At 41.4% G+C, this 11,260-nt stretch overlaps 1 protein-coding gene across 1 annotated transcript in view; it reads left to right on the top strand.

The window, feature by feature from the left end:
* Positions 1-3,604: 3,604 nt before the first annotated feature.
* The window catches only part of clvs2 (clavesin 2), a 33,650-nt gene continuing 25,994 nt past the window's right edge, over positions 3,605-11,260 (top strand). The window contains exons 1-2 of the mRNA XM_028606078.1: positions 3,605-3,993; positions 6,989-7,163. Of these exons, the coding sequence (XP_028461879.1) occupies positions 3,605-3,993; positions 6,989-7,163 (564 nt within the window). The remainder of the gene's footprint in view (positions 3,994-6,988; positions 7,164-11,260) is intronic.

Raw genomic sequence — 11,260 nt, 5'->3', positions numbered from 1 at the left:
TGTAATAAATCCTCAGAGTAAGTATGCCCTGTGTGAATTATGATCTCACGGAGCCAGTTTAAGGGTGATGGTTATGGTTCTGTCCCTCCATCTTTCCATCTTACAACCAACACTTGACCTTCCTCTTTCACTTAATCCCTCCTCCAATTCTTTTGTCACTTTATCCCTCCGTCTCCATCCAGAGGCAGACTTTACTATCAGGCAAAAAGGACAACCGCCTGGGGCCGTGCAAGAGACAAAAGAATTGTATTCTTTTTAGCATTAATGAATGTAGCGGAGTACAAGTACAAAATAGCATGAAAAGAAAAGACTCAAATAAACTACAAGTACTTAAGTACAGTATTTGAGTAAGTGTACTTAGTTACATTCCACCTCTGAGTACAACCTTTAACTTTTAGTCTTTCAACCCTTGGTTCATAGGGGCTGAGTACACAATGGTTATATCCTAGACATGTTTTGATCTGAACTGCAGTGGTGGAATGTGACTAAGTACATTTACTCTGGTACTGTACTTAAGTACACATTTTAGCTACTTGTACTTTACTTGAGTCTTTTCTTTTCATGCCACTTTCTACTTCTACTTTGCTGCATCTTAGAGTGAATATTGTACTTTTTACTGCACTACATTCATCTGACAGCTTTAGTTTCTAGTTACTTTACAAGTTAAGATTTTTGCACACAAAACACATGTAGTTCATAAAATCTGATGTTTTATTATAAATGAAACTAGCAAACAATCTAACGGCCTACAAGTCCAGCTGAGATGATCAGACCATTAAACACTTAGCTGATTGTACAGAAGAGTATTAGGACCACATGTGAATACATGTATTGAGTTCTGAGTTTAAAGTCAGAATTTTGACCTTTTTTAAAAAGAAAATAAATTGACTTAAAAAAAAGTCAGAATTCTGACTTTAAAAAAAATGTAGACTTAAAAATAAAGAGTCAGAATTCTGACAGTAAGGGGGGTGGGTGAGGATTTTTGTTCTTGTTCAATTCTATTTGTCTGTTCTATATGTTAAAAAATATTAAAAAAATGATAAAAAGTTGATGAAAAAAAAGAATTCTGACTTTAATCTCAGAATCCTGAGAATAAAGTCAGAATTCTGAGAATAAAGTCAAAAATATATTCTCAGAATTCAAATACATTTTTTACATTTGGCCCTAATCCTCTTCCATATGATTGGACCAACCATTTCGGGTTTCTAAAATGTGAGGATTTTTCTGCATTGAGTACTTTTAATACTTTACGTACATTTTCCTGATTATACTTACATACTTTTACTCAAGTAACATTTTCAATGCAGGACTTTTACTTGTAACAGAGTATTTTTACCGTGTGGTATTAGTACTTTTACTTATGTAAAGATTACTTAAGTAAAGGATCTGAATACTTCTTCCACCACTGTGAATGTCTTGACGTCTCAATCAATGCTTACAGATGGAGTAAATGTCTGCATCTATAGTCAATGACAGTTAATAAACTTTGTGTGTTTATAACTTAGAGTCTCCAGTGAAAGATGCTCTTGTTATGATGCTTTAATTAAGTCCATATTCCTTTACATACAGTTCAGATATGGTAGAAACAAATACAGTACACACACACACACATAAAAAACTATATTGCATGCAGATAACAAATGGTCCACAGAACATGTTGAAAATGAAAGTATACATGATCCAGGAGTTAAGAAAAAAACCTGCGAACATATGGTCCTTAAAGAAAAAGGGTGAAATTGAGGCCCCTTATTTAGCCTCAGGCCTCCCCCAGTCCACTCCCAAAATCTCCATCCCTCCACCCTTCATCTTAATACAGCCCTCCTCCCTCTCACCTCTGTTTATTTAACACTCCTGTTGTCCTTGGGTCAAATATGACCCGTTTTCAAAGTTTCTTTATCTGAAATTTTAGGTTTCTTTCTACTGAATTGCCCCAAAAATAACACGCATGGTTCCCTACAACACTATTCGCAAGTTAAATGAAGGATCAGATGACCACTTTCATAGAATGTTGGCTGTTTTTCTCCAGTTTCTTTAGCCTTTGAAAAAAAAAAATGTAAATGGTTTCAAAACAGTATTCGGACTGAACTTTGACAGTCTGAGATTATCCAACAACGTTCCTCTGATCTTAACTGTTAGTCAAAATAATGTCATCATCATTTTTTTTAACTCTTTAATTACCAAACTTGATATAATTCCGTATAAATAAGGTTTATTGACCATGAATTCAAATATACTATACAACTAGTGGTGGTAGTGGGTAAAAAAGCAACAATCGTATAACAAAAAACATTGAAAAAAGTGTTAATTTTCAATTTGGACCCAAGTGCATGGTCGACAGAAAGACAACACAAGGGTTAAGTTGCCTCTCCTCTCCTCAGCATCCTTTCTCCATCCCTCCAATCCGCTCTCCACTTCCACTCTCTCTCTTTTTTAAAGCCTCTACAGCTATTCTCCATCTTCCTGCCCTCTCTCTCTCTTTGCATCCCTTTTTCATATCTGTTGCCTTTTCATCTTACACTCCACCCCCTCCTCCCACCACCTCTTCCCCTCCCTCTCTCCCTCCCTCCCCCCGCCGATGGCGTCCATACACCGACGGGGAGCACCAGACTCTAGTTGTCAGTCACTTTCCCAGCAAACAGACGGCGGCAGCAGCAGCAAGAGGAGGTAATCCCCCCCACCACACCCCCTCCCACCACCACCCTCACTAGTCCACCCCACCCCTTTCTAGAAACTGGTGGCAAAACCTCGCAGGACACCTGTGCTGCTGGACTGGATACTCTCTCCTTTTTTTGCGCTCTTTGTGAAACACGATTTAAGCTCTAAATCCACAACCAAATCGTGGATGGTGCTGATGAGAAGCAGTGGTGAATGAAACTGGGGGGGGGGGGAGGGTGTATAGACGCGGAAACAAGCGGACCAATCTGCCTCGATTGACGGTGACGGAGCGGCGGCACCAGCAGCAGCACCACCACCAGCGGCGGCGGCGGCAGGAGCAGCATCAGTCGGTCGGCGGATGGAGATGCGTTGTGAAGGCGGAGGGATGATGATAGCGATATAGCAGGTGCTGCAGGGTTGTGCCGCATTGCCTGGCCGCCGCGAGCGACGCCGGGGAGACGGTGATGCTGTCGTCGTCGTCGTCATTGTGTCACAGACAGAGAGGAGAGGCTTTGACATGGAGGGAAGCGGCCGCGCGTCTGTGTCTGTGAGCTCAGGCCGCCCGGATCAGCAGGTTGGATGTACCGCCCGAAGCCTGGAGAGAAGCACCTGAGTCATGACATAGGCTATACGTGGTGTGGGGAGAAAAAAAAGTAAAGTTGAATTCAGGACTGTGGAATTGCAATGTTTCTGTGCGTAAAAGTGAACGGCCCATATGTGTGTTGAGGATGCATCATAGGAGCACCATAGCAGCAGCGTCTGTGCCAGTTCGGGGTGGATTACGTGTACAGAGCAGCAGGCCTCCATCTGGAGTCAGCTTGTGAGCAGTGAAATCATACAGAAAAAAACATTTCATAATTTCATACACTTCACCCTGTTGCTGTTGGGGGAACAATTGATTGTGTTGTTTGACTGGAAGCTGGTTGTGGAGGGACAGCTGTTGCCAGAGATGACTCACTTACAGACTGGCCTCTCTCCAGAGACCCTGGAGAAGGCCAAGGTGGAGCTGAAAGAAAACCCGGAGACTTTACACCAGGACATCCAGGAGGTCCGGGACATGATCATCACCCGGCCGGACATCGGTTTCCTCCGGACGGACGACGCGTTTATCATCCGATTCCTCCGGGCGAGGAAGTTCAACCACTTCGAGGCGTTTCGGCTGCTGGCACAGTATTTTGAGTACCGACAGCAGAACCTGGACATGTTCAAGAACCTGAAAGCCACGGACCCGGGGATCAAGCAGGCCCTGAAGGACGGCTTCCCCGGCGTGCTCTCCAATCTGGACAGATACGGCAGGAAAATACTGGTCCTGTTCGCAGCCAACTGGGACCAGAGCAGGTAATAAAGAGGCCGAGGGCTGGGGCTGCACAGTCTGCGTTCAGGTTATCTGATCAGACACATAAAGAGCAGAGGAGAGTCAGTGTTTTCAAAGCCACTGTAATTATGTGGAGTCTGGTTTGTGGAGCTGTCCATTCAGCACCACAGCATCGATGTTTATTAGAAAATAATAATAATAAAAAACCAATACATTTTATTTGTAAAGCACTTTTCATTGTTAAAATCAGTCCCAAAAGTGCTACAGAGTAAAACGAGATTAAAACGGGTTTAAAAAAATACAAAATTGACGTGAATGCTTGCGTAAAATGAAAGGTTTTTAGGCCTTTTTGTAAGGGTCAGTGGTTTGTGGAGCCCTCAGGTCCTCTGGGAGGGAATTCCACAGGCGAGAAAACTACAGGAAACCAACTCAGCTTTTATCTTTATTGGAAAAAAAAGCCCTACATGGTCAAAAGTATGTAGACACCCAGCAGCCATGGGCATTCCTCTGCTGCTCTGGCAGCCTCCAGTCTTCCGGTTTCATTCTTTTCCACCAGATGTTGAAACTCGTCTGCGGGGATTCGCTCCCCCCTACAGCTGCAAGAGCATCAGGGAGGTCAGACTCTGATGTTTGGTGATCAGGTCTGGCTCACAAGTCGGTGTTCCAGTTCATCTCAAAAGGTGCTTGGCCGGTCAAGTTCTTTTTCACCAAACTGGGGGGAAAGTCAAGTCGATTACAGATACAGCCCAAAATCACAACATTTACCTCAAAGAGCTTTGCAATCATATGACAGCCACTATGCTTAGATCCTCGATTCAGATAAAGAAAAATACCTGTTAGAGGGGAGGAAGGAGGAATCCTTCATCCAGGATCAACATACATGCTATATATGTTTAATGTACAAAGTAGACAAAAACATAAGGACACAATTAAAACTAATTTTTTATGCACCCGGCTTTGAGCACCGGCGCATTATCATGTTGAAACAAACAAAGAGTCCTGCCCAAACTGTGGCCCCGAAGCTGGAAACAGTATTGTCTGAAATATAATGGTATGGTGTTGCATTTAGATTTCTCTTAATTGGAACTAAGAAGTTAACCAAACAAATAAAAACAAACAGTCCCAGACAGGCGTACATGTGACAGCATGTCCACATACTCCCACTCATACTGTTGACTTTTATTTTTGAATAATTCATATTGTTTTGAGTGGTTTAAACCAGGGTTTCTCAACCTTTTTTTTACCCTCTAACCGTAGACTGAAGCATTGAATCACCCATCCTGTGTTGTACCATAGAATGACTTGAAATTGTTTTATTTGAACAATGTTTAGAGGCCAGACCAGTTAAAGGGTATCGATATTCACCAAAAAATAAGCACATTTTAGAGGGAAAAAAAATGCATCCTGCAGTGTAGCAGGAGTGTGTATCTCCAGACCCCTGGCTGTCCATTCAGTCCAGTGCTGACTCGTCTCTCTCTCATTTGTGACTACGAAGTCTGCAGTGACTGGATCAGGGTTAGCTAAGGTTAAAGGTAGAACTAGAGTGATGCAATAGGGATGATGTAGTTCATGTGGCTTTAAAAAGGGATCAGGCCTGCTTAGCTGCTTAAGTAACTCTAGATTTCAATGTCATTTTCACCTTTTTGTCTCTTCATAATTCTGTTCAGAAGCCTTGGATTATCCAGACAAAGTCTTACTGGGCCTGATCATACTGTTGCATATCTGATTTAAAAATATACCATGTACCACAAAAGTTGTTAGGCCCGGAGGCAAGTGTCTTTTTTCGACGAGGGTCCGGCTGGGGCCCAATAGTTTCAGTGATACCAAATAATGGACAGAATTGCAAAATTAAGAATAAAAAAAAAACCAGACAGACTCAACAGGGCCCTACATTAAGTCAGTGCTAAAAGCTAGCTGGAGATTTTCAAATATGATCCGCCTTATTTCCCAATCGAGCCACCCCACTGTAACTGTAGTTTAAAAAACGCCCTAAAAATACATTTGAATTTCCCCCACCCACAATGGCTTACGCCTGGTGGGGGTAAATTTAGGCCCGGTGGCTTGGAATACACTGGGGGAAACCCTGGTGCTATATTGCTCTGTCATGATTGTTCTAGAAAATGTAGACATACAGTTACAGTAGACACGCCATACAATGAAATCATGATGTAATAGGGAATAATGTGCCCTATGGTGCAGAGAGCTTTAACTCCTTTCAGTCATAAGATCATGTGAGTTTAGTAATTCATTTACTGATTGATTTCTCCTTTCTGAACATTGAATCAATCTCGGAAATCTATTCCGTGTCGGACTTGTTATCCTTGTCATTATTCTTCTTCTGTTCACCACATTTCAGAAATACTTGTGGAGCTGTGTGTTACAGTAGACATCGCTGTAGTAGACTCAGCTTGTGCTTTCGTCTATTTAGCTGCCCATTAAGCAAACTAAGAAACCTGTTTGTTATCGCTACAGGGGAGGCAAAAGCCTTCTTCATAGAGAATCAGATTCAAAATGAAGAGGGAGACAAGCTAATGATGGCAATAACCAGTGGCGGAACGTCACTAAGTACATTTACTCCAGTACTGTAGCCTACACATCTGAGGTATTTGTACTATCTTTTCTTTTCATGCTACTTTCTACTTCTACTCCGCTACATTTCAGAGAGAAATATTGTACTTTTTACTCCACCACATTAATCTGACAGCTTCAGTTACTAGTTACTTTACAAATTAAGATTGTTGCACAAAACACACGTATAAATGAGACTATCAAAAAATATAACGGCCTGCAAGTACAGCTGAAGTGACAAGACGATTGAACACCTTTTTGACGCTTTTGTTGACGCTTTGTTGCAATATCGATATTGAGGTATTTGATCAAGAATATCCTGATATCTGATTTTCTCCATATCGCCCATCTCTACTTCTAGCTTTTTTTTGTTGATTGACTTAAGTGCCTTAATATTCTCCCTTCGCTGCTCTGGCAAATAAAACAACCCTGTTCTTCTGTTATTCTCAGATACACGTTTGTGGACATACTGAGGGCGATCCTGCTGTCGTTGGAATCTATGATCGAAGACCCGGAGCTGCAGGTCAACGGCTTCATCCTCATTATCGACTGGAGTAACTTCACCTTCAAGCAGGCGTCCAAACTGACTCCCAGCATGCTGCGGCTGGCCATCGAGGGGCTGCAGGTAAGACGCTCCGCTCTGCTGACCGAACGCTTCGTTGGCGTTGTTGTTATTGTGGTTGGTTAGTGGCGTGTGCAATGGGTCTGACTTTGCTGGAGTCTGTGGGTTGCATCCAAAGATTTCGGGCCCTATTTTAACGTTCTAAGCACACGGCGTGAAGCGGATTGGCGCTGGTGTGTTTGGGGCGTGTCCGAATCCACTTTTGCTAGTTTGACGGCGGAAAAAAGGGTCCGGGCGCATGGTTCAAAAGGGCTGTACTTAGTGTCTTCATGAATTCATAGGTGTGTTTTGGGCGTAACATGCAATAAACCAATCAGAGATCATCTCCCATTCCCTTTAAAAGCCAGGCGCGTTTGGACCTTGGCGCATTGCTATTATGATGACGGATTTGCTAAGTCATATTTTAATTTGTAATCGTTTGTGTGCTGCTGCGCTTCCCTGTTTGTGTGTAACAAGCATAGTGTGCGCGCGCTGTGCACGAGCCTAGGCGCATTTTACTAATGTGCTGTTAAAATAACAATGAAATGCTGCGCTATTGACTTTAGACCAGGTTTTTGTTTGTCAATGGCGTGATCACTTCCCGCTGCCTCAAGATAGCAATACGCCAAGAATGCACCTGAACACACCTCCCTGTAAGACCAGCATGCCCATGGGCGCAAAGATGGGCGCAGGTGCATTAGCTATTTAAATGACGTAGAATGTAGAAGTACACTGTAAGTCAGTAGTGGAGTTGCATATTAAGTGGTTTGGGGTCCTTCTGTAAGTAATTTTTGGGTACAATTTGGTTTTGGAGAATTCTACAAGCAGCAATACCACAGGCCAAGCAATCGGCCCGTTCCAAACAGGCACATTTTCAACGGGCACTGCACTTCTTCTATTCGACACATTTCAGAAATACTTGTGGAGCTGTATGTTATCGCTGTTGACTTTTATTTTTGAATAATTCATATTGTTTTGAGTGGTTTAAACCAGGGTTTCTCAACCTTTTTTTACCCTATAACCCCTTAAAATGCAGCATTGAATCACCCATCCTGTGTTGTACAAGGACTTGAAATTGTTTTATTTGAACAATGTTTAGAGACCAGACGAGTTAAAACTATCCATATTCACCAAAAAATAAGCACATTTTAGAGGAAAAAATGTATCCTGCAGTGTAGCAGGAGTATGTTTGTCTACTTCCCTTCTGTGTAAATCATCTCCAGACCCCTGGCTGTCCATTCAGTCCAGTGCTGACTCACCTCTCTCTCATTTGTAACTACACAGTCTGCAGTGACTGGATCAGGGTTAGCTAAGGTTAAAGGTAGTAGTGCAATAGGGATGATGTATTTCCTGTGGTTTTAATAAGGGATCAGGCCTGCTTAGTTTCTTAAGTAACTCTAGATTTCAATGTGATTTCACCTCTTTTTCGCCTCGTAATTTTGTTCAGAAGCCTTGGATTATCCAGACAAAGTCTTACTGGGCCTGATCATACTGTTGTATAGTTGATTTAAAAATATACCATATACCAGTAGACATCGCTGTAGACTTAACTTGTGCTTTAGTCTATTTAGCTGCCCATTAAGCAAACTAAGTTTGTTATCGCTACAGGGGAGGCAAAAGCTTTCTTCATAGAGAATCAGATTCAAAATGAAGAGGGAGACGAGCTAATGGTGGCAATAACCAGTGGCGGAATGTAACTAAGTACATTTACTCCATTATTTTACACATTCTTCTGGAAGTAATTTTGGGGTGCAATTTGGTTCTGGAGAATTCTACAAGCAGCAATACCACAGGTCAAGAAATCGGCCCGTTCCAAACGGGCACATTTTGAACGGGCCCCGTACTAGTTATATAAAAGCAGACAAATAGCTACAATTTGTAAATTAAGTTCTTTTGGTAACACTTGAAGGTATCTACATAAGAGTGACATGACACTGTCATGAACACATGACACTGCCATGACACAGTCATGACACATGAACCCTAACCATAACTCTAACTTGTCATGACAAAAACCAAATGACACTAAAAGAAGCGTTATGTCATAAACGTTTGACTTGTTTATAATGTTTATGACAGTGTCATGTCACTCTTATGTAGATACCTTCAAGTAAAGTGTAACCATAACTTGTCATGACAAAAATGAATGACACTAAAAGAAACGTTATGTCATCAACATTTATGACTTGTTTATAATGTTTATGACACGTTCACGACAGTGTCATGTCACTCTTATGTAGATACCTTAAGTAAAGTGTAACCCCAATTTTTCTCATTTGCTGAATTTATGTCACACAACTTTTAGTTGCAAGTGATTAGTCAGTTACAGTAATTCATTAGTAGTAAGCAATTCATCTACAACAACTTTAATAATACCAATTATTTTATAAAAAAAAAAAAAGTTAAACATTTGCTGGTTCCAGCTTTTCAAATCTGAGGATTTGTTGTAAATTTTAGTTTTTGATTGTTGATCAGCCAAAAGAAGCAATCTGAAGACGTCACCTTGGCCTGGTGTTTTATAGACATTTTTGACAGAAGAAAAAATGGAAATACAATTGACAGATTAACTCACATTAATAATAAGCTATAGATGACCCCAGCATTATCTCATCCTCTAGAAATCTGCAGTGTTGTCTTTTTAAACAAATCGTTTCTATGTTGTTGCTGGAGGAAAATCTACAGCGGCAGAACCAACCTCCAGCCTCCAACTGTGCAGTCAACGTGTTCCACTTAAGAGCAAGTCAAGCGCGGCGCTCGTTTAAGGGAATGATGACATTTCAATTTTGATTACACACCTCTGTTTGTTTGTTTTCCGAGGTTGGTTTGGCAGGTGATGATGCAAAGAAAGTGATTTTTTTTTTTTAAATTGTTGTATTTTTGGTGTTCTTAAGTTCTCACTTTCTCTAATCGGAGTCCAGGTTTTGCTCATGTGGCGTGTAAAGAACAGGGATGTGACAGTGCTTATTGGATTTCTATCTGTGTGTGGAGGAGTTTCCATAACATGAAAACACATTAGTCCTCTCAGTTGCAAGGACACCTTTAACATCATTATTAAAATGAGTTACAGGGGACGAGTGTGTCCTCTGTTAACCAGCCAAACCTGGGAGGAGGTCTGTGTGTGTGCGTGCATGCGTGCATGTGCACGTGTTATTGCTTTCTCAACATCCTTGTGAATCATCTGCCAATTTGTGTTGGGCTCCATTAGTCACAGTGAAATCTAAGGGGAAGTGTATCCAGAGGGAAGTGTTGAGTAAGACGCAGCAAGGTCTAAAAGATTATCTGATGTGCTTGTGATGGATGCCAAACTGTCAAAGTTGCATCACTTGAATTTTACACTAAATTACCCTCCTAGATTTCTGTGTTAAAACTGACAAAATGAGAGGAGGAAATCGTATCCCTGAGGGTTAAAGATTTTTTTTTACGTAACTGTCCTACTTACTGAGTATTTGAAATTCAAATTTCTTCTGATAGCAACCATAAACATTTTAGTTTTATAATCATTTTTGTCAAAGAAATTTCTGATTACAGATTTGAACGGCATCAAGGTTTAATCAAAAGGTTTAATGTCTAATCGTTTGATGTCTAATCGTATTACTTATTTGGTACCAAATGAAATGTGGCGAGCATCGAGTGTCTGGACCCTGAGGTCTTTATTTAGGTAATGCGGGGGGGGGGCTTAGCTACCTGTTACAATGTGTAATCTTCAATTTCTGTGGAAATCAGGAGTAGAAAATGGTTCTTCAGGGTAGTGATGAGTGACTATAGCTGCTTACATTTGGAAATGTAGGCCTTGGTTCCAATATTTTTCATCATGAACTGCAGGAAACCGAAACCTTCTGTGGTATGTTGGGGAACAAATGTTTCAGCTTTCCTTCAGATTGAGGGAACAAACTGTAGACGCCAGCCAACGCATCACTGTGACGAGTCCATATATAACACCAGGGCTATAGTCAAGTCCACCTTTGTCGAGTCCAAGACAAGTCCAAGACCAGGACTAGTCGAGAGCGATTCAAGACCGAGTCCAAAGAGGTTAAAGTGCAAGTCGTTTATCGGTGTTTTTTGCCCCCAACGGCAATAGGATTAGGCACTGGTTAGGGTTAGGGTTAAGGTTAGGGTTAGTT

Source organism: Perca flavescens, chromosome 18 (genome assembly GCF_004354835.1).
Source record: "Perca flavescens isolate YP-PL-M2 chromosome 18, PFLA_1.0, whole genome shotgun sequence".
Classification (NCBI taxonomy): Eukaryota; Metazoa; Chordata; class Actinopteri; order Perciformes; family Percidae; genus Perca; species Perca flavescens.
Note: the sequence above shows the minus strand (reverse complement) of the source record. Positions and strands in the feature narration are given on the sequence as shown.